Consider the following 27,528-nt stretch of genomic DNA (forward strand, 5'->3'; position numbering starts at 1 on the left):
ATGAATCGATAAATCAATGTATTTGAGAACACTGCTACTAACCCGGGTAAAGGAAACAAAGAGAGATGGTGGAGAGATAAACGGAAACAGTGACAGAGGGACAGAGCAATAAGGACAGGTCAGGGTTTCCTACCATGGTTGTCGTCCGACTGGTTGAACCCACACAGCTGGCAGATGGAGCGGACCCACTTGTTCATCTCCTCCTCGGTCTCAGCTACAAGATAAAAAGTGCGGTCTGAGGTCTTGATGTCAAACACAAAGCTGTCCTGGAACTCCTTCCTCTTAAAGGTTAGGCCAGCGTCCACCTGCTCGCAGCAGTGCAGGTCGATGACCCGGATGGGTTTCTTGGAGTGGTCGTTCTTGTAGTACTCGAGAACATCGGGGTCACCACTCATGCGGCCGCTGCGGAGTATAAACCAGCGTTTCTTCCATGCCTGGGAAATAAGATTGAAAGGAAAAACATGACCTCGGTGCACAAAAAGAAAGCACTTACCCTGTGAGTCACTGCAGCCAAATCATTTATGTCCGTTGGTGGAGAATTATTACTTTTGCATTTTAGATACTCAACAATTTAACAGATTCAGTTTGATTTCTTACTATATAGTGATGCCGAATGCCGTAGCAACACTCTCAGCTGGACTTCAGTTGTGATGCTAACTGTTGATCAAACGCACTTCAGAGAAACTTAAGTCTGCTTACTTGAGCAGGTTATTGTACTTTAGCACGCATGTGGTTGTGTGCGGTTTGTGTGTGTGTTAGAGGCTGCAGAGAGGGGGAGGCAGCAGGTGTTTGCTCCCTACCAACGTATTTCCTGTGCTGATATCCCTCCGTGAGCTACGAGAGAAGCACAACTCCTCCATGACAACTTCATCACAAGACTGCAGACTCCTCCCACTTCAAGGACTGGTGAATGGCACTGCTTTGCTCCAATCATAATCAACCCACATCTGCATGATTGTGCCACTGGAGCTGGAGTTTCCTCTGAGAGTGTAAATAAACACCCCTTGTCATAACCACATGAAAGGCGGCAGAAGATCATGCTCCAACGATGCAAGCAGTTATGATGTAAGAGCGAGAAACCTACAATCTAACATGTTGATTTCACACCAACAACACCATTGTTGTATTTGTCAACTGGAAGAGCATAAAGGAAGAACAGTGGCCTCCATATGTTTTCCCAGTGGCTGTCTTAAAAGGCCTCTGTGTTCTCTGTGCTCAGAGACAAAAGAGGAAGATAGACCAGGAAGGGAAAGGGGGAGTAAAGGGGGAGTGGAGGAGGGTTTTTGGACATCTGCCAGTGATGCACTTCCGCCAGGCAATGTCTCTCACATGCAGGCTGCTGACACACAGGATCCTGCAGGCCCCCTCTCTCTCCATCAACACAGACACTGCTGCAAGGCTAACTGCCCCACACAACCCCCCCCCTCAAACTAGACTGACACCATACGGACGCACAAACACACACAGGGCACAGAAATGGATTGCACTGCATCTCTCCTGGGCTTCTCACAGAGGTGTTTCTAATCTTTTCTGGTGATATGCATGCAGAATTTTCTTACAGGCTATTACCTCTGAGAGGCATTTTAGGGGTAAAATTAATGATGGTGTATTTACTAGATTCGGTTTTAGCGCTGTGGTATACTGGCTCTGTCACACTGTCATGGCTTACTGAGACATTGGGACACAACCAGAGCCATTGTTAATGCTACACCTGTGATTTTACATAAAGATGTAATCTGTATTCTGCTCAGTGGTCATTGCCGTGGTGCTTCTGCAACCATTAAAGAGTGACTGGTGACATAAGATTATGCTCTTCTCCAAAAAATTCCTACCTCTCAAACTGTGTTTACAGGTTTATCAAGAGATGCAGGTGTTCCCTCAAGTAATCTGTTGGTAATTAACACCGCTGCCCAACCATTTATCTCTACATTTCCCAATTTGTCAAAAAAAAAAAAAAACAAGATGGGGCTGCTACTCCTGATTATTCAAATTTCTTGTTTGGTCCAACCAATAGTACAACAACAAAGATACTCCACTAGGGCTACCCCCTGATAGTCAACCAAACATTAGTGGACTGGAAAGGTCATTAGGTCATTGGTCGGCAAGATTTCATTAGTTGCAGGAAAAAAGAAAAAGAAAAAAAAAGTGAAACTCTCTTTGGAGCTGCACCTTGTCAAAATAAGTCAAAACCTATATGACTGGGCCATGTGGGAATTTAATTTCAAAGGATCAGCAGTCAGACAGGAGTCATGTTAATTTACAGGGCTGGTATCTGCGGTTATTACACAGGCTAGTTAATAACATGTCGAGCAGGAAATGTGGGAAAAGTGTGGGATCATTTTGAGAAGGTGAAGGACGAACCCATGGTGATGTGTAAACTCATCTTCATTGGTCGACTACAAACATGACGTATCATCTGAAACATGGAAATAGCTACATGCCCATTAGCCACTCAGCACAATCATTACTGCTTTTCCAACAGTGTCATTAACAGGCGGCTTGCTCAGTGTGTGACGTGCACTTGTAGATAAAATATAGGCCTATATTAATGAAGGTTCATTAGTACGGTTTTGTATTTCTCTGCAATGTAGCACAGTCTTAACAATGTTACTGATATTATTCTTTCTCAGACCTTTAATGCAAACAATGTGTTGACCAGCCCAAAATATATAATTTAATAATTAAAATATTATCGTAAAGCTGCGGGCAACTAGTCGACCAATGGCCCTAAATGACGACTATTCATTGACTGCGAAATTTCTTAGTTGGGGGCATTTTCAACACTTTTTCAACAACAATTTACAGTACTTTGCTGCTGTTAAGGATACTTCACCCTGAAAATGATTGTTGTATAATAATTACTCAGCTCATGTTACACTGAATTTGAGAAGAAAGCTTTGTTGTTCTTGCATGCCTCCATGGTGAACGAAGAATCCAAAAAGAGAGAAAATTCTCGATGTATTGAAGTCATAGGGGTTGGAGTTTACAAAGCAAAACCATGATAAAACATCAATTTACAAACTCTCACACAACTCATGCACTATTATTCAAGTCTCATTTATGGAGTCGTACACTCAGTGCTTCACAAACACATACATTTTTGCTAAAACCTTACTATTTAAAACACTTCTACATAAACTGTCTGACACACAGACAAGTAGTGCGCCTGTGCTGTTTATGTAGAAGCATTTTAAACATTATGATTTTGCCAAAAAATCCTTCTTTTTTTTTCGGAAATACTAAGCTCATGTTTTGATACAGTTTCGCAGTTGTTAAACGTGGACCCCTATGACTTCAATTCAATTTCTTCCCTACTTCAGTGTAACACATGGTGAGTATTTAACATACAAATGATCATTTAGGGGTGAAGTATTCCTTTAAGATTAAGCTATACTGAAAAAATCTTTATTTTTCAAAAAGTGGTGTTTAAATATGTAACAAAGTGACTCACGCATCATGAGAACCATCATTCCTTTAACAAAATGTTACTGTAGTGTTATTACAGCATTTTAGCAGTTCTGTTTATCTCTCCTCAGAGAAGTCAGCAGAGGTAAGAGGAGGCAGCAACACGTTTTCTTTATATCTTTTTTTTTCCCCAGGAAGTGCAGATTGTGATCGCATCTTCAGTGTGTAGCTGAAGCACTCCTGAGGTATTGGGGTATAAGACTTTTTCATTTTATTTTCTGTCAGATAGACCGATAAAAGCTGGAGGCAGTATGACCTTAATGATGTTGATAGCAGAGCCGTGCTGCTGTGTGCATCTTAACACTCACCCCGGTTTCACAAAGTTTAATCAGTGCTATCGGAGGAGTTGTGCAGTTGTATTAGGTCATTTCACACAGTGGGAGGTTGTTATGAACGATAACTACGTCACATTATACTGGTAAAGGGTGTGTAACCTTGTGAACACTGTTGACTTCTTTGGAATCTGTTCTATTCTTATGACGTCAACAGTGTTACTCCTCAAGTTTCTCTCTAAATGATGCCACTGGGGTGTGAACTTATTTCATACAAACACAGCGCAGTCATCACACTCCTCCAGAGGAACAAACACAGGGCACCGCATATATTTTTCTTCCCAGGATCACAAAGCTCTTTGGTTCAGTGCCATTACACCATTCACAGAGAAGTCGCTATAACTCTTGCAAACCCCATTTAAATATTATTGCCTTTTCTGGAAAGAGAGAGCATCACTTAATTGAGATCTGGAGTGCTGCCCAGTTTCAAGAGGTCAGTACGACCCAACTGGGTTATTCCTGGCATCCTTCAGCTGCGGCCAGCATATTAACCCAGGACAGCCACAGCTCTCAACCACGAAGGAAAGACAACTCATTTAGGAGGCCTTATCAGACTAAAAATAGAATGAGTATTTTCCACAGGAAAAGCAGTTGCTGCCTAATTCAAGAACAAATTAATTTACAGCTCGGTGTGAATGAGGGGGTAGAATAATGTTTCCCTTTGTCACACTTTCTGTTAAGCTCCTCGCAGAAACCCTGCATGCGAAATGAAAGAAAATATCTGGAGTGCATTTAGTTTCGTATCAGCCTTTTCAAGAACACAACTGGCAGTGCAGCTTTTCCCCTCCCTCTCTCACGCACTCTTTTAAATTTGAGCAAACTTCACTGGCAAAGTAAATCATGGGGGAGGAGGACACAACAAAATGAGCTAACCCACCCACCGCCTGTCCTACAGAGCATGTCTAAGCCCATCGATCACTGTCTAAGCACTGAGGGCTGAAGCTGTAAAACTAGGCTGAACTCTCCCAGCTCTCCAACTTTCCCCTCCCCCCCCCATGGCTTCGGTTTAAGCTGCATCACTGTTCGGGGAAAAAAGGGCCCAGCCGAGACACACTGCCCTTGTTAACAACTGGACTGGACAGTCCACTGGACCACTGAGCTGTGAGCAGCTCATCACACCCCTAACTAACACGATATCAAAGAGTTCCATTATTGTTCGAGCACTTTGCAAAAACATGGGACATGTTGTAACTCCCATTTACTGGCATTTCTTCATCATGTTCTGCTTCTTTCTTACATGGAGATCAAAGTCATGTAAAGGTCAAGTCTGAGCAGAAAAAAAACATCATGAAGCACAAAGCAAAAATTCTACTGGCAATGAGAAAACAGTAAACTTTGTGAAAACTTGTAAATATTTAAGTTTAAAACACCCTGGTTTTTGTACTTTAAGGGTCTCAACTCTAGACTGTAATAAAAAAAAATGCCTGCCAACGCTTGAAGCTCTCCAAGAAGAAGAGCAGCCATCCGTATCTATAAACGCACAGCGCTTAGTCCTTTCAGTCTCACTCAATCATCCCATAAAGGCTTGATCTTACCTTGTTCCAACATAGCCTCATTTGTCCCGTGCTGATGGCAGCCAGCTACAGATACAGAGAGACTACAGTGGAGCACAAAGGATCACACGTCTGCATCTATTTTCGATGACTGGGAAGGAAAACCTCTAATAACAAAACCACACAAAACAATCTTTCCAGCGAGTTGACTTCTAAAAATAGGATCAAAACTGGTTTGTCTCGCCAATTCCTTTTGTTTCTTTGCATGTTGATAAGTAAACATGTTTTGCTCTATTTTTGGCAGCGTGCAAACAATGATACTGTGGGAAAACAAACAAATTCATACAAAGGAGATACAATTGTCTGGTATGTGTTGAGAGTTCTCTGAGGTTTTATACCACATTTTAGGAGATAAACACACAGCGACGGATGATAAGTCGCAGCAATCATTTCCTCTTTTGCGCATATGTAATCCAACGCTGTAAAAACAAGCCCAATGTCACATCTTTGAACACAACTCATCGCTCTACTGTCCTAGTAACACTGACGATTGAGCATGGAGATGGCCGTGGCCTAAACAATTATCCAAGGTGTGCCTTTTACAGCAATAGAGCAATACATGGTGTGTGTAGTAGTAGGCTGTGTCAACAGGCTGGCTGATAAGCATTAGTCCACGTTTTTAAATGTGCATGAGCAAACATCCAAACTAAACACACATGTTATCCAGGCTAAAGGTTGGGATAGTCCTGTTTACCTCTCCTCCTATTAAAGCAGGAGGAGGAGACAGCAGGTAGTTGTCTTTGACTCTGCCTCCTCTGCTTTACCTGCTGCTGCAGTACACACACCACGCAGCTGCACAAACACCGGCACTGTGGAGCTGCGGCAGAGCTTTGCTGTAACCACCTCATTTGTGTACATTTTCTCTTCCATTGCCAGCTATTGTAAAAGGTCACGTGTTGTGGTGAGGCCATTTACCTCTTGTGACACTGAATGCTCAGCTACAGTCGGGACTGGGCGCCTCAGGCAACATGTCTCCCGTTTGATCTGAGCGGCGGCACATCAGTGCTCACAGATGTGCCTTACTCACACACACACACACCAACAACACTGTGATGAGACTGCATGAAAATGCATTGGTGCCGGGCCATTACTGCTTAATTATAGTAAAAGGTGAAGTGAGAGGGATCCAATCAGGGTTCTCACAGGTCCCACTGGTGGGCTTCTGAGGGACGGGGCAGAGCATGGAGACAATTACAAGGAGGAGGGAAAATGGTCAGGGGGATCTTTATTATATAATTTCAGAATAACGATGCACAGCAACCAAACATCTGTATGAGCTTTCACATATCTGGAAGCTCTATGATTATTCTTTGACTTATTAATTTTGTATCTTATTTAAATAATGTTCTTCTATGTCTGGTTGCATTTATTGATAATATTGAACATTTTTGCAGCCATTAGTTTGGATTTTTTGGAAAAATGAAAGACGTTTTTGTAGAAAAATATGTTAGGCTTTGAAAAATGGGTTTGGAACCATTCATTCATTCAACCTTTTATATCTGAGAGATCACTGAGGGGTGACACTCATTTACAGTGTTGCACAGGGTTTGAAATTATACCCATCTTAACTTATAATTTATATTTTCTGACTTTTCCATGTAAAGCAACTCAAAGGGCTGGGCAACATATCAATATTACATCATTATCCTGATATGAGACTAGATATCGTCTTAGAATTTGGATACTGTAACATGGTTAGTGTTGTCTTTTGCTGTTTTTAAAGGCTGCATTACAGTAAAGTGATTTTCTGAACTTACCAGACTGCTCTAGCTGTTCTAAATGGTAAATGGACTGCACTTGGACATCTGGTCTGCTGGCCACTCAAGGAGCTTTTACACTACATGTCACATTCACCCATTCACACACACATTCACACACGCTATCATACAGTACATGGTGCCACCTGCTACTTAGTAATCATTTACTCACACACCGATGGAACAGCCATCAGGAGCAATATGAGGTTCAGTATCTTGCCCAAGGATGCTTTAACATGCAGACCGGAGGAGCTGGGGATCAAACCACCGATCTTCTGATTCGTGGCTGACCTGCTCTGACCTTCTATTATTTACCTTTATCCACTTAGTCGTTATATCCATGTAACTGATGATAATTTATCAAAAATCTCTATGTAAATATTTTGTAAAAGCACCAATAGTCAATCCTAGAATATAACCGCAATATTGATATTGAGGTATTTAGTAAAAATATTTGATTTTCTCCATATCACCCATCCTTGGCACATTGTAACCTTGTTTTGGAAGGTTAAATACTAAACTGTATTATGAATGATTCTAGGAGACAACCAGACGCTCATATGTAGCATGATGCAGCATTTCATTTCACTCATCCTAGTGTAGTTACTGGTTCTAAATAAAGACAGCAGACACAGTCCTCCCACAAGAATTCCCTGTAATGCATTCAGCCCACATCCATTCAATGTGGGTGCCATTTCCCAGCTTCTCAAAGTTAGCGAAGAACAAAAGAGGAATATTTAGCACATCAGTGACTTCATTTCTTGTCCCTTCTGGTGCCTGAATACAGCTAGAATTTCATCTTTCCAGAAAACACCTCTCAACAAAAGAACAGCAGCGAGGACCACTTTGCAATGCATGAATTAAAAAGGTGGGACTGCTATAATGGCCACGATTGTATGAGTGAATGCCTAAACGCTTGTGATTCTGGTTAATGCGGTGAGAGGGGACAACGCCAGGCGGGCTGCAGCAGACAATGACGACAGAGGACTGATTATGTGCTCCTAATCAATAGCGGGTCACACGTCAGCCCACATTCCAGGAACAGATGGGAGTTTCAGCAAGTGAGGGAATGCAATACAGTCATGTTTCTAAGAGTATCATCTGGACTTTCACACAGCACAAAAACACCTAACGCTTTCCAAGCTTTTCCTAAAAAATCATAGAAAGCAGAACATGAGGATGTTTTCTAACCCCTGATGTAAGATATGGATAGTCCACTAAAATATGTTCCTCTTCTGTGCATGACAGGTGTCACGTATCTGTATTTACCTTTGTGATATCAGTTTATTTAGCAGTGAGCTTAAATAATTCATGAATAGACGTGAGGGAGCGTGGGGAAGTTCCTTGAAAGTCTTGCAGTTTACACAGGGCTCTGAATCTGGGCTCGGAGCGAGATGTTAAGCAGACAGCTGTCCCAGACAAAGTTTATAACACACGTTTCTGGAGCACTCCCAATAAATTCACGTCACAAACAAAACAGGAGTCTTACAGTGTGCCAACAACGTGTGGCCATTTTGCATTTTCAGCAGCTCCAGCCCATTATCTGTCTCGAGCGGTGAAGAGATCCAGATGCTCCTGGGTCGGACACGACTCCGTCCCATCCGTGTACCCGGAGAAGTAAACATGAAAAGATGTTAAACAGAAATTGCTTAGAGTATAAAAACTACAGGCGTTTCAAGTCCAACGGATGCATTAGAGCATCGTTGCAGTTTAAATCAAACTGCTCAGGTTTCACAACAGTCAAAACACTGACCTTGGAGGGCCGGCAGCTGCAAGACATAGCACATGCAGATAAGACCCAAAAAGGCCCATAAATTCTTGTGTGTTAATAAAGAAGGTGGGAGGTTAGCCATGGAGCGCCAAGACAGACAGGGCAGCAACACTTAAGTCCTGATGTTTCCCTCATGTGTGGAATTGCCAAGTTCATATTCTCCTTTTAAGCAAGACATCAACTTTGAAACCCACTTAGTGCATGCAGCGTAGAACCCGATGTGGCTCAGCTTTCATGACATTATAGGAAATATGATTCCACATACAATGCCGTCATGTGACTGTGATGGAAAGCTCCATCCTACAGGTGTGATGATGATAAAGAGGGATGCTGAATTTGGTACCTACAGTGCTCATTCACTCGCTTCATGGGAGCAATGATCTGCGAAATCTGTAGCGCATCCTATGAAAAACAGCCTCTCAAAAGCTCTCAGTAGATATAATCAGCCTCAATTTGCAGTCGAACACTTCCATCATTAGGAAAATGAGTAATCTCTTGCCGTGTCTTCGTATCAGCAAAAGGCTGGGCTTATGTAGCGTGAGCCCGCTCTGACAGTTTGACTAACGGGGAGCATTATCTTTAATCAGAACTCTTTGTGCTACTTCCCCTGCCTCTGCCATCTGCTGCGGCTCATACATGTCTGTGTACGGAGGGCGCGTCGTGAGCATCTCCTGGTCTCTCTGGCTCCTTCTAAGGTAGCTTTAGATGCACAGCGGTGGATAAAGCACAACACTTAAAGCGGGAGGGAACTCTCTGACACAGTCTCTTCAGTGCCAAAGAGTAGAAATGTTTACACACAAGGCCAAGAGCTCACACCTTAATCTGTGGCACCATCACAGTGCCTGAGGCTACTCTCCTCACACGCCTGTGTGCATCATTATTTAGTCACTGACGTTGCATTCAGGATCTTGTGTGTATGACCAGCAAATACATTGGAAAATATAGCACACACAATCAAATACAGACACGTTGTCATTAGTGATGTCGACATGCACGCAGTGCTAATGTAGTCATCAGTACAGTATGGAATCTGGAGTGTGCCACCTGAATAATTTCACAATTCATTTAAAGAATAAATACACTACTTCAATGATGGAATATGATCTGAAAGTCATTTACAAGAGACATCAGTGAAGTATAATCAATATTTGGCACATTTAATGAACATTTTGTACATTTTTCTGGCACTTCAATTGATCACTCTGTTATTATTCAAGGCAACTAACTGCAATTACAATAATTCAAATGGCAATGACTGTTTTAGTCTTGATAAATTATCAGCCCAGCTAAGTATCTCCTTTGCCATTGGCTTGTTTTACCATGCAAACATTTTGTGGTGCCAGTTAGAAGTTGTATTCTTTTAGTAACTGCATGCTGCAAAAACACAATGTTCCCCAAAGCAATAGTGTGTCTTTGTCTACACAAATGCCAGCATGGCAAGTGGTTGAAAAAGATAAAAATTTTCCGTGACTTGTGAAACCATTTTAATGCTAAATATGATGAAAGATATCAACTGTGTCAGAATTTACAATAATAACACTGGAGTCAGTACTCTCTGTAGTCATCATTTCCCATATCACTTTCGTTTGTGTAAACAAGCACATGTCACCAGTGTTGTAGTGGTAGCTGATGAGATAGGTGTACTACTAGGTAGATGGGAAGGTTACTGAGGAGAGAGTGGGTATACTCTGCTATATCATTCAACAGCTTTTTGGCTGATGGGTGAGTATACTGTAAACGGACAGAAAAAGAGGTGGGTGTAGCCCATAAACCTGCACCACTGGACGTCATTCACTGCATCCCTGGGAATTTCATGTTTTCTGCAATAAGCAGATACAAAATGAATGAAATTTCTGATATGGCAGTGGCACATTAAAATGAGCAAATAAACCAAATTACAGAGGATATATTTAGCCAGACTGATGTGGTGAAATTGTTTAGAAACAGTTAGATTAAATCAGACTATAACATCCAGATTACTTCATGTCATGTCTATAACTCCAGGATGCCTACCAGTGGGTGCAATATGTCACCTGAAATCTTTGGACTCACAGGTCAGTGATCTGCATCACTGTCTCTGCTGATCTTAGATAGCTTTGTCCTATTTTGTCTCGCTGTGTAGCAGTGAGTTCTGTATTTGAGTGCTGGCCACATTACTCATAGTTTATTCTTATCTGAGCTTCAGTTGTAGGAAATTCAGTTCCTACAACTGAACTACAATGACTCATCACTGTCTGGATCTTCAGAGAAAGAAGAATCTAAGACATGTCGATATTAGAGATACACAGAATTCACACTTTAAAGGAAGCTAACCAATCCAAAAAAATGTTCTAATTACAGAGATGCACCGCTACAAGCACGCACATGTGCCTGTGTACATTTTGACTAATACAACCACCTTTACCACGACCTCAGACGAAAGGCGCTTTGCTTACACATTTCCAACTCCTACATTCAATTGTGGCATATCAAGTGCTTCACACGAAACAGGAAAACAACATATCATTCTAAATTTAGCATATTTACAGCTGTTAGTCTTTAAGTTTCACGATGCATCTGCCTACACAGTTCATACAGTATCCTAGGCTGGTTCAAATAAAGCCCAATGTGACTGTCAGCTCTCATTTCACTAAGGCACAAAGTGTCCGAGGGTTATAAACAAGTTCAAATCATCAAGTGCAGAGACACATTTTCAGGGGATGCACACTCAAACTTTTGGCTGATATCCAAAATTGCATGGTCCTTTTGGCCAGTGCCATTTCATTTTAATTCTGCCATGTGTCATGTTTTCCATGAGAGGAGTTCACCTTGTAGTACATCACCTGTTAATCGTCTGGTAAAACATCTTTGTTATTACATTTTCTCTGCAGCAAGCAGGTCCCCAAAGCTTCCGTGGATTATTCTGACTGTCACATTAAATGTCTCGAGATTTCTTACAACTGGTAAAAGAGAAAATGTGTGTACTGTAGATATATGTATGCTGCTGTTACATACGGCTAAAATATATTATTTTTTACAGTGAATCACTCCATAAATAGTCTACATCCTTGTGAGTTCCACCTTTACAGACTCATCACGACCTTGATTTATAACAATGGTGCACTTCACAAATGTAGTGCACCATTAAGGGCAAAGCCAGACAATTTTCAGGTTTTATCACAGCCCTACTTCACAATCAACATTCACATGTTGTGAGGAAGAAAATAACCACCACCTAAGGTTCCGCCTGCTGGAACACATGTATAAATATCACTATCTACAAATATGCTGTGCCGAGGGAACAACACATTCTCCTTCCTATTTCGAGATATCTCACATTTGCAAGCATTTGATGGCTATTGCAACCTATGTTATTTGCAGAGGAGTCTAGTGTTGTAGTAAATTGCATTGTTGCATTATTAAAAGTATTTTTATTTCAATTGTGTTTCTAGGTATATGTGAGCCTCAAAAATATGAGTTTCCTGTCCCTCACCACCTACTATCATGGCGAATCTGAGCTCAACCTACTCTAACAGAGTTGCTCAGGGGGGCCTCAGAGAGGCGTGGTTGTTGTGAGCAACTGTTTTGAGTATAAAGCAGTGTGCTGGTCAAAAAGAGCAAGCGTGCTAAGCCAACTGTCACTGGGTAAATAAATACTAAACAAGATAATTAGATAATGGTCAACTACCTTTTTCTGGTCACACCAAAGACAGTATCTCACACTGAAACCTTAAATATCAGCACAGGTATTCATACTTTATGAACATTAATGAAACTTTATGCTTTTACTAATAATACTTAAATGACCTTTTATACCATTCTGACTTTTATGTCTTCGTACGCTGCTGAGTGGGAGGCCAGAAGGCATTTCTACTGACTGACATCACAACTGCAAAGCCCATTTGCTTCAGAAGGCCAATCTAATGACAGTCATATGACAGCACATGTACCAGCTGGTAGCATGATTCCTGTATATGACTGTGTGTTTGGATGTAATCAGCAGTGCACAAACCAGACTTCCCTTTAGTCGCTTAGTTGGTGTGTTGGGCTCTTGAGAAATTAGACGCTCACAGCCATACTTGGATGGACACAAAATAAACCATATATCTATAATCAGTGGCCTATTGATGCTGCTTTTCCTCTGCACGATATAAGTCAAATATGCAGTATACAATAACGTTGAATATTGTGATAATGATATTAATTGCCATATAGTAACAGATACTAAAGTGTACTGTTGACTCAGACTTGCACAGCACCTGTGCTTGTGCCAGGTTATCTCTCCTGTATCCAAAATATTGCCAGACAGCTGACGTGCAATGTTTTTTAGGTACCAGTTCTTCTCTGACATTTGCACTTTAGTCTGCACTCATCTTGTCACACTTTCCTCTGTCAAACATGCAGAATAGTATGGCACTACAGTACAGCACGAGTCTAATAAACCTCAGATACATACTCATGCAGATTCTGACCAATCGGACAATGCCTATCGTTGAACTCTCTGTCTATTTGGCCGTGAATAATAAACAGCATGGCGTATATCAGACATTAAAAAAGGGCCTATAGACAGTATTCCTGTTTCATTCAAATTGCAATATTGCATTCTTTCCCACAAGCTAATCTCAATGATAATCAAAAATATATATATTGTGCAGCCCCACTCAGAATACTATCAAACTACATCTTGTAGATGCCAAACTAACTATTTGTTTATGGTCTCACTGGTACAATGCTCTCCTGAGCTGTAACCATTTATGATCTCTGCGTCAGCACTAAGGTCTGATATAAAAATGGATTAATCCCAGAAGCTGTTTTGGTCAGCTGTATACGATCCATGTTGTTGTAGTGTGACTCATTTCTTTTATTTTTAGCATCATTAAATGAAACCATCACCCCTGTGATAGTGTACTTTCTCAGAGTTCAGCAAACAAGTAAAAACATTCTCACTGCTCGTCCAAATCACAAGAGAAAAATCAATGGGATCTAATTTCCTTTCAGAATGGCAGCACTTTAAGCTCAGCTGATACAGTCTCGATACATGGAAATACATTTATATACACACACAGACCATTTTAATTTCTCTCCCTGTCATGGGACCTCTGTCACAACACTTCCTGTAGGTACCATCCAAAGGAAGTCTGGCATCTGCTAGTGGTGCAATAATTAAGTTTTGGTGAGAAAACACACAGGCTAAACCAGAGTTCATGGCAAAGGACAGGATATTATGACAAAGGTTCAAACAAGGCCACCCTGGGATTTTCACAATGAATGGGAAAGAATGGATGCACTTGGTGTTGGAGAGGATAAGGCTGAGAAAGTTTAATTTTGTGACAAACAATTGTAAGACTGTCAATGTACTGTTGAAAACTGTTGTGATGAGAGATTAATGGCTAAGAAAAAATCAATTGTATCAAAAAACGCTCCCAAACGTTCCATGTTTCCAGCGTCTTAAATGTGAGAATATGCCGCATTTTAGGTTTTGGACTGTTACTTGCACAATTTTGTGTCACCCTTAACTTCCGAGACATTGTAACAGGCATTTGCCACTATTTTCTGCTGGATATTGGAACAATCAAACAATCAGATTAAAAGAGATTTCTGACCTCAGTAAGGCACTATGCTGCTTAAATGGTGTTAAAAAATAATCAACAGATTAACCAACAATGAATATAGTTGTAGCCTTGCAGCCTCGTGTCAATCACAAGTATCCTGTTAGGCGAACATATCCAACAATGATAAACTAATCTGACTTTGATACCGCAGTCACATAAAGCCACCCCAGTTTGTAGCTGCATGGGGGAAGGCCCATTTTAGGGCCCACAGATAAAGTGGAACAAGGAAAATGTCTGTGTGAGCGCTGGGTGTCTGTCAAAGCAGGAACTGGGAGGCGTTCTCCGTTGACCTCCGAGGGCAAGGACTTCCCAAAGCCCCTCTGCAAAACAACGGCAGACCCGGCAGCTGACAGTGGGACACAGGGGCTGCTGCTCTGCTAGGCCTGCCACTAAAAACTCGCCGACCCCCAGCCCCCCCCCCAGACCCACACCACCACCTCTCTTCCTCTCTCCTTGGATGTACCATGCACAGGACAAGACGGTAAAGCCCTTAGAAACTGGCAGCGGGAGAAAGCAGAAGCTATCACCTTGCCGATATGATCTGTCTGGAATGTGGCAATGCCTTACTGTATGTGAACAGACATGTTTGTGATGTCAGATACAACAACGGGCAGATGGGAGGGTTTAACCAACAGCAGCTTGATCCCAACCTGAGAGCAGGAATTAAATTGTTTACAGTATGACACGTCACATGTATGATTCATAGCGTGCATGCAAAGTACGGCTCATACGTGCATGATTCATTTAGAGGACTTGTTGTTATGCATATGTCAACACTGGATGTCATAAAGAGGTAAAAGTGACGATCGTACTTTTGTTTATACAAGCCAAGGATGAAATCACCATGAAATTTATTTTTGACAGCATATTGATCTGATAGGTTATCGCCTACAGATAAAGTATTGTGTGGAGGTGAATGTAACAGACATGATGCAGCATATCGTCTGACCACTGACTGATGAGTAAAGTAACCTCAACAGAACCCTGCAAGAGGCACTGGGTAAGTCCTGGATTAGTCAGTTGTTTTCATGTTCCTTCTGCTTATTCTGGACATTGTTCAACAAAAGCAAGCAGGCCCCTCCCACCTCCCCTCCAAACACTGCCCACCTCTGGAACCTCGATCAGCCCCCAAGAACAGATACACTCCAACCAAGTGATTCATTTAGCAGCGCTGAGACATTAGAGCGCAACTGTTTTGCTTGTGGAGGTTCAGCGCGTGTGAAAAAAGTGACTACACACGTCTGCAGTGTCCCATGTTTGAGGGACGGGGGCAGGGGGTTGAAAGTTTATCATGTTTGTGCAGCAAGGAGCTGTTGTAGAAAGAGTGAGTCACAGCTGAGAGTTAATAGCATTTGTAAACAATTAGCAAGCATTTAACCAGGACTAGTCATGCTTGTTACTGAGCATAAACATGTTGTCTCCTGTCTTTACCCCCCATTGTATCCAGGCTTCAACTGCCTGCCCTGTCTTTGCATATAATTTGCATGCCAGGCCTGCAGTGGTAGTACCAGTTTTTACTCTCTCATGGCCCTGCACTGGGTTTTACACTGCATAGCTGTGCGCCACATTTTCAGAAACCATCTGTGGAAGGTCACAGGAGGCTTTCTTTGAATACAATAACCAATGATTCCAACAACCGACTACTGATTAACAAACACAGGCCTCATCTGGCTCGGGGAGGACTTTGTGGTAGAAAGGGGTGGAATATTGACAGGGAACATGTTGTTAAGGATTACAACTTCATTGTTGCAAATAATCTCCTAAACGAGGCACAACTGTAGCATTTAACACGTGGGTTACGGCTCTGAAACAATACATTCCTCACACCTCCTCAGCTCATTCCAATATAATGACCTATCAAACTTGCCACCATGTCTCTTGAGAAACACAACACACCTTCAGGCTGGAATGTCTGAGAGTCTGTGAAAGTAGTATCTGAAAATATCCCTCTACATTAGGACGTCAACTATGTCAGATGACAGCAATACTGGTGAGTAAATAGCCCCGATTGTCCATAGCCTGACTTTAAGTGGAAGGAATTTCAGATGGACAGATTATCACATTCACAAGTCTGCCTGTTCTGGACACTCCATCTCATGACACTGTTTTCTGGCTCAAACTGTGTGTGTGTGTGTGTGTGTGCAGTTGTTTATAGGTTACTGCTCAGGGTGAGAAGCAGGGTGAGAAGGGCTGAGAGGCTGCTCCCTGCTCTCTTGCCTGAGGAAGGCCATTATTTTAGCTCCATTTTGCCTTGTGAGGGTTTTTTTTTTTTCCTCGTTGTTTATACAGCACTGCTATGAACCAAGCAAGTTTTTTCCTCTGTGCCACTGCAGCTGCTGTTCCATACAGACCACGGTGGTCTCTGTGTAAACATCAGCCAGCTTTAAGTGGAAGACAATGAGGAAATGACAGGACAATGGGGGGGGGGGGGGGGGGGGGGGCTGCATTTGAAGACATTCAAGGATGGATTTCCAGATGAAACAGAGAGATGACATCATGGCAAAGTCAGCTAGTAGGAACATGGAGGGGCCTGGTAACGCAACACCATACATAAACAGTGGACAGCTGTATTTATAGGAGATTGTCTCATGGTTCTATCTGCCTCCATAAATCCTATTATCTGATTTGTAGCCAGTCCCCTGCACAGCACCCAGCGAGAGACTAGCAGCTTTGGCTTGTAAAGCCTTATCAAGGCTCTCATGTGCTGTACAGTTGTCACTATTGTTGTGACATCAGTCGGCTTGGCCAAGATGAAAACTGGTCACATCAATGCCTGATTAGACATTACCTCACCATGATCGGATAAAGCCAAATGGCAGTTGTGTCTGTGAGCTGTTTAGTCAAAATTATAGACAGCTGTCGGGTATTACACAGGCTTACCTCCATGTTGTCACAGGACCCCACAATGGGTTGCCTCCTATGTGAAACCTGGCAAGTGCATTTTCATATAAAACAGTATATTTCAGGATCATAACATGTGGTGCCTCCTGTGGGTCATTGTAAAGACAAGATAGGTCCAGATGGTGGTGGGATGCACCTGCTACAAGTGGACTTTAAATATCTGACACTTCTCTGAGATGCAGATGAACAGAACATAAAAGACAGCAATTTGGTGGAGAGGTAAACTCGGTTACTCCTGCACCCAACTCATAAACACACAGAAACTGAGCCAAAGTGGAATTCACTCACATATCTCCTCAGTTTTTTCTCCGGTGGTGACTTCCTCAGCCAGCCCTGGAAGATGATTTCACCGCCGCTCATGTTTGTCAGTGTCTGCTGTTTCTTCTCGCTTACAACTGCCGTCTGTCACTAGTACATGACGGCTCCTCAAGGCTTGCCTGTTCAAAGTGCTGTCGGCGTTTGGCTCTCACTGGTGCAGTCTGCTCCCCCCATTTGATAAAAATCAAAGTAGTGCTGGTCGGAGATGTTGCCAGACGCTCCTGGTGGTACTGTGCGCAACAACCAGCGCGCAAAAGCACAGTTGGGGAATAAAAAAAAAAGGCGCAACTCGACTCTTGGGGAATTACGCGCGGCCAGCTGACGAGGAGCCGCGGGGAAACTCAACTGATGCAGGGTGAGGAAGTATCGTAGAGTGTCTGCAGTTTGTTTTCCCAACTCACACCACGCCCACCGAGCCAAGAGAGGGATGGGCTGCGCTGGGATGAACAGGATGGGATAACTGCTTCCCACAAAGTAGCTTCAGGATCCCAGAAGCAGTTTAAATAATGGAAGAACCGATTGATTCCTAACACACTATTTATCTACGTTCACATTAAACAGATGTTAAGGTATTTGTTTTATTTTAAATACGGAAACGCATTCGATCTTACATTATTATAACAAACGTGTTATATACCACACAACTATAATTGCGCATCAGTCACAGCCAGATGATGGAGGTTTCTTATAAAAACAAAATTGCCTAATAAAGGTCAAATTAAGAGTCAGTGGCTGCTGTTATGACTCAGTAAAGATTCGCATTTTGCAAATGAGATGGGGAAAAAGCACCATCTTGTGGAAAATTGGAATACTTTCTACAACAGATCCTCTGAAAACCAACATTGATTTTATATGTTAGTTGGTAAAAGTGGAAGAGACATAATTTTATGTATGTTATGAAAAATTTCCTGTTGGTAAATTAAATTACTTATTTTATTTGTTGTATATCATGCACAACTGATGAGTCAAATTCCATTTTCAATGAGCCATCTTAAATACCCATGATCATTGTTTTTATATTTCAGGTGTATATACATTTTCCAAATAATGCTATTTAAAATAAACCAATAAACACTAAAACAAGGTTGAAAATCATATTTATTTGATGTTTGCCAAATAGCAAAACCACACATCACTGACTTAAAAAAATCTACTAGGCCGGAACTGTGTTTTATAAAAGACAAGAATGGGAAAATCTAGGGAAAGGAATCACATCTTTAATGTTGTCCACGCCGAGAATGCATTGCAAATATCGCTCAAATCCCAGTCCAAAGCCACCATGAGGGACGGAGCCAAAACGCCTCAAATCCAGATACCTGCAAATAAATAAAAGTGTCATTACTACTCTGTTGGTATGTAAAGATGTTTCTTTAAAAATGTTGTGAATTTAAGTATGTTTTTACCAGCTGTAGGTGTCTTTTAATCCAGCCCTGGAAAAGTAGGATAATTAATGTAAGAACCTTTGGCCAAAACACAAACTCTTGAAGTTTCATATATCAATCCATGTGCACACAACTAAACTGTCTTTGCAGGCTTTCTTCTCTTCACCTAACTGAGGGTTACACACTCAGAACAGGGGCTGCACATATGAGGGTTAGACTTGGAGCAAAGCATAAACTCACCAGCACATGGCTGCCTTTTTTTTTTTTTAAACAGCAGACAGTCAGTGTCAGATAAAATAAAGTTTGTTCTTGTCCACAGCTACCTGAAACTGTCAGTAAAACCTGCAATCACATCTTGATTACTTTGTACAATATATTTTTTATGCTAATTGTTCAGTTATGTTCCTCTACACAAATGATTAAAATAAATAAATGTTAAAGGGTAACTTTGGTGTTGTTCAACCTGGACCCTATTTCCCCATGTTTCTGTGTCAAAGTGAGTAATGGACAACTATTTTTTAAACTGGTCCAGTATTGAGCGAGAGGGCTGCAGCAAAAACAGGTTGCAATGTGACCATTTGGGGCAATTGTGCGCCGTCAGCTTATGTTCACTTCAAGTGTTTGTTTTTGCCACTGATAGAATCAGATTGTTATTCTAAGTGTCTAACAACATTATAGACTCTTATAGACATTATAGACTTATAGACCCTTACAGAGGTCAACGTTTTTATTAAAGAGATCCTTTTTGTTTAACCAGAAATATCCCCAAAATTGCCATCGCCAAACCCACCAGACTCCATTTAAATAAACAGTAATTTCAGCACGTTAATAGCCGGCACATTTTCACATCGAACTGGGTGATTTAAGGGTTTATTTCAACCAAACCAGAGTTGGTGATTGTTGGGGCAGTAGAAAGACGAACCAAAACAGTTTTTGTGAGTTTAATTTCATTTCTGTCGACTTTAAATTAAGTGTGTTTTACGATGATAGAATTACTATTTTTTTAAAGAGACCTTCTTCACAGCAGACATGTTGACGTCATATGGGAAAGTACGGACGTATTTAAAAACGTTAATGATAGCTTACTTACTGAGACACTTAATGGAATTGAGCCATTGTTAATGTTATCAATTCACCTGTGCTTTTCCTACTATGACAGGTCAAAATGTCTGCTGTGAAAAAGCTCTACTGAGTGGTGAGTGTGGCGATAGCAATTTCAGGTCTGTTTTGGTTAAAGAAAAAGGATCTTACTCTTTAAGAAAAGGGTCTATCTCTGTAGGGATTCTTTCCATAATGTTGTCAGACACTTAAAACAACAAATCAAGCCTGTCAGCGGCAAAAACACTTTTAGTGGACGTACACTGATTGTATGTGATTGCCCCTTGTGGTTACATTGCAGCCTTTTTCGCTGCCAGCACTCTCGCTCAATACTGGACCAGTTTCAAAAATTGTTGTTCCCATTAGTCACTTAGACACAAAAACATGTAAAAAATAGGGTACAGGTTAAAAAATACTAAAGTTATCCTTTAATGTATAGTCAATATAACTGTTGAATGTTTCCTTTAGTTTTCCTAACACTGTATGTGTGTGGTGAGTCAGGGGCTTAAAGACCTGTGACGTGGCAAGCCTACAGAAGGATGTGCGAGTTGTTGGCGAAGGTTGTACAGAAAACGGCTTTTTATTTTAAAGCGCAACTACAGACTTTCTGAAACGCCCCAGCTAGCGCAGAGTGACCCTGCTGGGGTTATGTTCTCAATTAATTAAAATACAAACAAATCTAAAGCAACTAAGCAGATATCGACAACCGAAGCCTAAATGTATTAGCACGGGCCTTCCAATACCCCTGGAGAACGTGTTCTTACTCTTCCAGCCGAGCACTCAGCAGATCCAGCCTCTCCTCTCTCAGCGAGCCCCCACAGAGCTCTCCAACTCCTGGCACAAGAAGGTCCACTGCAGCTGCCTGCACACAAATGACAGTCGGGAGTCAGCGGAGATATGCAAATCGCTGCGATAACCCAACTGACATTACAAGAAGAGAAATGAGTGGTTAAATCATTGATGCAGTCGGCATGTTTAACAGTGTAACTACGTCTTACCGTATGCTCGGGGTGATCCTGGTTGTCTCTTGCATAAAAAGGCTTGAGATCATAAGGATAATCAGTGACAAAGACTGGAATGTTGCCGCAATGTTTCACCAGGTACTTCTCATGTTCTGTCTGAAGGTCACAACCCCACTGTAGAAAAGAAGAGCTACAGTCAATGTGGAGCTCTGTGAAATGATTGTGTTAATATCAAACATGCAGTATCAGTAGGTAGGTAGTCAAGGAGAAAATAAAACACTTACGTCTGTTGGGAAGGCAAATTTCTGAGAGCTGCGTTTGAGAATGTCGATAGCCTCACTGTAGGTAATCCTGAAAGCAGATTGAGATAGTATCACTTATCCAAGACATTCAATACTTGACTTTACTCTTTAGCTGATATCATTTTTATGCTCTGTTTAGAAAAACAGACTTACACAGGGAAGCTCTTCTTCAGCATAGCCTCTACAGTGTCCTTGAGGTGTAAGGATGCAACAGATAAAAAGTGTAAGTTGAGATAATAATGCAGTCAGGTGCAGCTGTGCCTGGTTGGTATAAGGAGTCAGGTTATGTACCAAAGTTAAATAAGCATCCTTCAGGACTCACCCTGTGCCCAGGAGTCACATGCTTGTGAAACAAATCCACATCCTTCGCACAGTGAGCCAAGACATGCTCCGTGGCAGATCTGAACATGTCCTCCATGACCTACGGAGTGGGGCCCAGATTAATAATTAAAGCTTTGCTGGGCAACTGTGGGTAAGGGCGACTTTAAAAGTCACACAAGGCGAGAGAAAAATTTGAACTTCAGTACACAGAAATTGATGTGATGTGACATCCGTTCACTTCATCCAAGATCCTCATATTTACAGATTTAGCCAGCGTGTGATGACTGTGTTTTATCAAAGGTTACCAGACAACTTTAAAGCTACTTAGTCTCTCGTTCCCTGGACAAAGTGATCCCCCAACAAGTATGTAAAGAAACTTTGAGAGAAAATAAAGATGACAAATCTTCAGCAGCACATAGTATAGCACATAGTACAGCACATATAAATACACTTCAAACCTTTAATACAGACGTTCCGGTACAACTTTTTCCTTCCAGATACTGATTCAGATACCTGACTAGCAAATCAGTCAATAACAGGTAAAAAGAATGAACTGTTAACAATGATTGCTATCATTGTTGTATGTGATGGCTCAAGTTAAACCCAACAAATACATACAAAGAATGAACACCATGAAACTTTCCTTTGTAATCTAAATTGACATTTTGCTCATGGCTAATGTTACACTCTTTGATAGAAACGGTCTTCTTCGCAGCTCTAAAACATTAGTTGCCAGCAGATGCACGATGCAACTTGCTAGGTAGGTTACCATCTCAAAACGGCACAGAAAAATTGATATCTGGGAAAACTGCCATTTTATCCAGATGTGAGCCTACTTAAAACATTTTTTAATGAATTACTAGTATCGGATCGGCGCATAGACTTACGTACTTGCCGATAACCGATCCAGCATTTCAGGCAGTATCGAAGAAATTTCAAAGACTCTACATAACTCTACATTTCAAATCCTGGAATTTTATTTTAATAGCAAGCTAAATTCAACAGAAACTAATGGCTTTTATAAAGGTAAGAATCTATTGTATTGAGTTAAAATTGGTAAACAGGCTTTATCATGTTACCCAATGTGCTACTTTGACTGATATAATGGAGCAATACTGTATTTGAGGACTATGACATAAAGTACCTTGGTGAGATCCTCCAAGGACTGTGTGAAGGACACCTCGGCCTCCACCATGTAAAACTCAGCCAGGTGGCGTCTGCTTTGGGAGTTCTCTGCTCGGAAAGTTGGCCCAAATGTGTAGACTCTAGAAAAAGCCCTGGAAGAGCATGAGTGACATGGTGTAATTAGAAATGTTCTTCAGTGCATGTGCACGTGTTTGTCACTTTGTTTCTGGGGCAGAGCATACAAGTGCAATATGTGAGTTTTGAAAATGACAGATGATCATCAGAGGATAGTTTATCTCACCCCGACATCACTTCCAGATGAAGCTGACCAGACACAGTCAGGAAGGCTGGGACAGAGAAAAATTTCTCATCTTCATCATTCTTTGGGCCTGATGGCTGCGGTAAAAGCAGAGGTTTTGATGTTTCAAGCAATGTCATTAATCCCTCTGTTCACATTAGAGATCTGAGTGACAATTACACCACGGAGGTGACACCACGTGTAAACCATGGACATACAGGATTTAGTGATGGGCCACTATGAACCAACTACTCTTTCTGAATGACTCTTTTTAGTGTCCTGTATGCACTAGGTCAGCCTGTCAAACAAATTGGTGTTCATGAATCCCTAGCTTTTCCCACTAGCCCATGCACTGTTATCGTAGGGTACTGTTCACACTGCCTGCTACAGTCAGTGAACGAGAAGCAGCTGAATTGGACTAAAGCTCAATTGCTCAGAGTGTTTAAGCAACATCTGGTTAACAAAGAGCAAAAGAGCCATGAAATTTCATCACAAACTCATTTTTCAAATTATTCCAACACCTCATGAATGTACATGTAATTATGTAAACTTAAATGTAATGACTAGTAATGCGTTGATGAGGAGTCTTGTGGCGCAGCCAGCATTGACTGTCGAACATGCATGTGCTGTAACCGACTGTCACGGAAAAAAGCATCACAAGTCGAAAGGTTCCACACATTTACAGGTCTCAACTTAAAGCCCCTACAAGGAACTTTCATTTTGAGTTGATTTTGGCGACCTTGTGGACAAAAGCAGTAGTGTTTTGCCGGAATGAAGCCTACATTTCCCATGAGCTCTAGCACGTATTGTCGTAAAGACACTTACTTGGCTCGCGCATGTGTTTGTTTTGGGGATGAATGAAACAACAAGACGGGAAAACTTTGCCCCCGCTCCTATCAGGGATCCCAGTTCACCTCTGCCGCCCCAGCTCCACCTCTCCGGCATAAGCGCCACCGCCGCTGGGGTAAACGCAGCGGTCGGCTGGTAAGGCTGAAGGCCTGTTTGGCGAGCACTTCCATGGCTTCTTGGACTGAGTATGGAGCGGTGCCTCGCCTCTTTATTTCTCGGCACTCGCTGGACCCTGTCGACGCCTGGCTGGTACCTGTTGTCAGCCCGGATGAGGTGTTCCAGCCCTGCGGCCCCTGCTCTCCTCGTCCCCGCTGGCACAGGGTGAATCTGCGCAACATGCAGCCTCTGTGTGTGGCTCCCCGGACAGCTAACGCCGTGGACCCGCCGGCTCCTGCCAGGATTGGGCTGGTAAATGCTAGATTGCTAGCTAACAAAACGTTTATCCTGAAGGATTTCGTGACTTCCCGAGGACTGGATTTTCTCTGTGTGACTGAGACGTGGCTGACTGTTGGTGAGTCCAGTGCTTTCACAGAACTTTTACCCGATGATTGCTGCTGTTTTAAACTCCCCGCAGACGTCGGGTCGAGGAGGAGGAATAGTGACTATTTATAAGAGTCACTATAAATGTAAGCCGCTAGGTAAGATGAAGTGTGCCTCTGAGTGCCATAAATCGCTTCGTCCTGGAAGCGACCTGAGGCGGACCCGGACACAGTTTCCTAAAGGTATGGATATACACTATATAGAAATAGCTTATCTTCACACCGATGGTCTCATTTGCTGTTCACGCACAGACATCAGCAGAAACGAGAGACTTTTGCATATTCAATTAAAAGTTCCTTGTAGTGGCTTTAAAGGAACCGACACCATGAATTGAGTCAGATTCACAAAAAGCTTTACTGTTACACTGTTTATACTGTTATGTTTAAAGTATAGGACCTTAACTTAAAGAAGATTTGTAAAGCGATCTGTACATACTCACCTCGACCTGAAAGAGCTCCCCTGCCCCTTCACAGTCATTTGAGGTGATGACTGGAGTGTGAATCTGCACAAAGCCATTTTCCTGGAATAAATAAAGTGATAAACATAAAAAGTCTTGCTCTGAATTTGATTAAAGACTCTCCTACTGATGTTCTCACCTTGAAATATGAGTGAATAGCTGTAGTGGCCTCACTTCGTATTCTCAACAGGGAGTTAAAGTTGTTTGTCCTACACCTGAGATGAGGAAACTGCCGAATATACTCAAGGCTGTGCCTCTCTTTGATTTTGAAGGGGAAATCCTGAAATAACAGGACAAAGCAACAAAATTAATTATATTTCCTATTCAATGACCACATACAAAGTTAACACTTAGATGAGGCATTATTTGAAGCCAGCAACATGTGTGTGGGATGTTTGTGGAGACTATTTTTCTTACCACAGGGTTACACTTGCCAACGACATGGATTTGGTCTGCTTCCAGTTCAACAGGCTGTTTTTGGTGTGGACTTTTCCTAAGAACACCTGTGACTTCAACAGCACTACCAAATGTGAGCAACCTTATTTTAAGGAGAGAAAAAGAGGGGAAGACGGTAAGTGTATTTTGAGTGTTTGCTTCCTTACCTAAAAGTGTTTTGTCAAGGATTATCAACAGGAAATAAAACTGGAGTGCTCACTGATCATTTAGCTCGGAGCTGGCGACGATCTGCAGTGACTGCAGAGAGCTTCCATCATTCACATGGAGAAAGAGATTTGCCTTCTGTTGTCTAACAGAGCGAACCCATCCCTGCAACAGAGACACAAACTACATTTGGCTGTTTCTTCTGGTGGCACAGATAAATCTCCTTTTTGTTTCTTCAGTTTAGTTCCATTTATACAGCCCAGTATCACATATTATAACATACAACACCCTCTGTCTTTACATGTAATGTGTATAAACCTGTATGATGTTAATTCAAGAATTTCACTCCTTATTCTTCCTCAATAAAATGTCAATTAAATCTATAAACACTGGTATCAATGTGCAGTTATATTTGGAAAGCAAATGTGAAAATGTACGTATAGCATTGTCATAGATCAGGGTGCATAGGCACTATTTGAGAGTCAGTTAAATTACCTTTTTGATAACAGACCTTTGGGGGACATTTGTTTGGCATATTCCCGTGTGAAGCATAAATGTGCAAGGTTAAGTACATGTATAGTTATCTGTATCCCTGGATTAGTGGCAGATGCTACAGCAGGAAGAATCCAGGCATTTAGATTAAGTTTGCAGGAATTATCTTATGATTTTTCTAAAAAAAAGCATGGTTAAATGTAACTTAAGATGACAAGAAGTATTAATGTTTAATACAAGGTAGCATTTACTTATTAATTACAATGAAAATACATGACAATACAGTCAGGTTAGTAAGTCTGAGTGTAGCTAAAATAAGCAGCATGTTACTGAAGGATAGCTATTAGCACAAATTAGCTGACATTCTCCACAGATAAAAGTAGGCGTTAACGTTACCTGTACTTTGATTTTTGCTCCCAATTCAGCACCTGAAAACGCCTCGGACACTCTCAGCTTCACTGGTGTCCTCTCACAATAATGTCGAATACTTAACAACAGCCCCCGAGACACTGAGGTGGCTGTTGTAACAGAAAGCGTTTTAGCTGCAGCCTGAAACATCGCGACAGACGCTGCACTTTGAGACAATAAGCCCGCTACAAGCACAACATGAATTAATAAAGCATTTAAAGGTATTTTTACGATGTATGGTGCAGTCGTTTAGGCTCAACTTGACTTTCACGTTGTGCTGCTTGGATGACAGTAACACTTCCTGTTTGGGTCTTTCGTCATTCGTCTAATTTAGTCACGCGGGTTAGGATAACCCAATCAGATGTCGGTATCTCACAGCAGTCATTTTATTGCTCTAGGGAGTTGTAGTTTTATTTTTAAGACCCTAAATACCACTTGAAAGCGAAGTTTTAAATTCAGGATTATAATTTCGCCATTTTTTTATTGCAATTATTTTCTGTATGTCTTACGAGATTTTATTTAAATACACAGAGTGTAGATAAATATGTAATAAAAAAAAAGCTACAATAGGAAGTATCAACAGAAGAGTATGCAGGTGATGCCCTGCCTGATATCAGACGGTCAAAGGTCTGGACCCAGGCAAGATGATGCCATCACCTTTATAAACTAGAGACACTAAATCATTTTAATCAGTTTGAAAGAAGAAGAAAAACATGCAGTATTTTAAATAGATTACTAACTTCTAATTTTACCTGTTGACTGAATACTACTGTTGAAGAAATACAGGGGGAAAACACTAAAATGAAAATACTAGAAATTCCTGTTCTCTTCTCTGTAAGGGACATTTATATTTTATTGTGCCAGCCACTGTCTATCAGCAGTAAGTAAAAAAGTGATGAACTTGTTGTGAGGCAGGCAGTGTTTCTTGGTGTGGAATTTTCACAAATTTCCTGAACCATGCTAAATCCTGTCTTCAGGCCCAAAGTCATTTCTACATACAGGGAGA

The 27,528-nt window shown here is 41.6% G+C and overlaps 2 protein-coding genes across 5 annotated transcripts in view; both read right to left on the reverse strand.

The window, feature by feature from the left end:
- gab2 (GRB2-associated binding protein 2) overlaps positions 1-18,045 on the reverse strand; it is a 44,128-nt gene extending 26,083 nt beyond the window's left edge. For 2 of the 4 annotated variants that reach the window (XM_033631816.2, XM_033631814.2), the window contains exons 1-2: positions 17,659-18,045; positions 134-434 (exon numbers count right to left, since the gene is read on the reverse strand). In XM_033631816.2, coding sequence (XP_033487707.1) covers positions 134-434; positions 17,659-17,730 — 373 coding nt within the window. In that variant the 5' untranslated portion in view covers positions 17,731-18,045. Of the gene's footprint in view, positions 1-133; positions 435-597; positions 781-800; positions 937-17,658 lie in introns of those variants that run through there. The other 2 variants (XM_033631817.2, XM_033631819.2) reach the window with 2 other exon arrangements.
- Positions 18,046-18,768: 723 nt separating this feature from the next.
- nars2 (asparaginyl-tRNA synthetase 2, mitochondrial) lies at positions 18,769-26,833 on the reverse strand. Its single transcript, XM_033631821.2, has 14 exons — positions 26,511-26,833; positions 25,678-25,787; positions 25,440-25,560; positions 25,162-25,302; positions 25,005-25,085; positions 23,180-23,274; positions 22,898-23,030; positions 21,755-21,853; positions 21,586-21,623; positions 21,415-21,481; positions 21,167-21,304; positions 20,933-21,030; positions 19,092-19,118; positions 18,769-19,004 (listed from the first exon to the last, which is right to left on the reverse strand). The coding sequence occupies exons 1-14, from the start codon at positions 26,670-26,672 to the stop codon at positions 18,860-18,862; spliced, it is 1,455 nt and encodes a 484-aa protein (XP_033487712.1). The 5' UTR covers positions 26,673-26,833; the 3' UTR covers positions 18,769-18,859.
- Positions 26,834-27,528: the final 695 nt, after the last annotated feature.

This window comes from Epinephelus lanceolatus, chromosome 4 (genome assembly GCF_041903045.1).
Source record: "Epinephelus lanceolatus isolate andai-2023 chromosome 4, ASM4190304v1, whole genome shotgun sequence".
NCBI lineage: Eukaryota > Metazoa > Chordata > Actinopteri > Perciformes > Serranidae > Epinephelus > Epinephelus lanceolatus.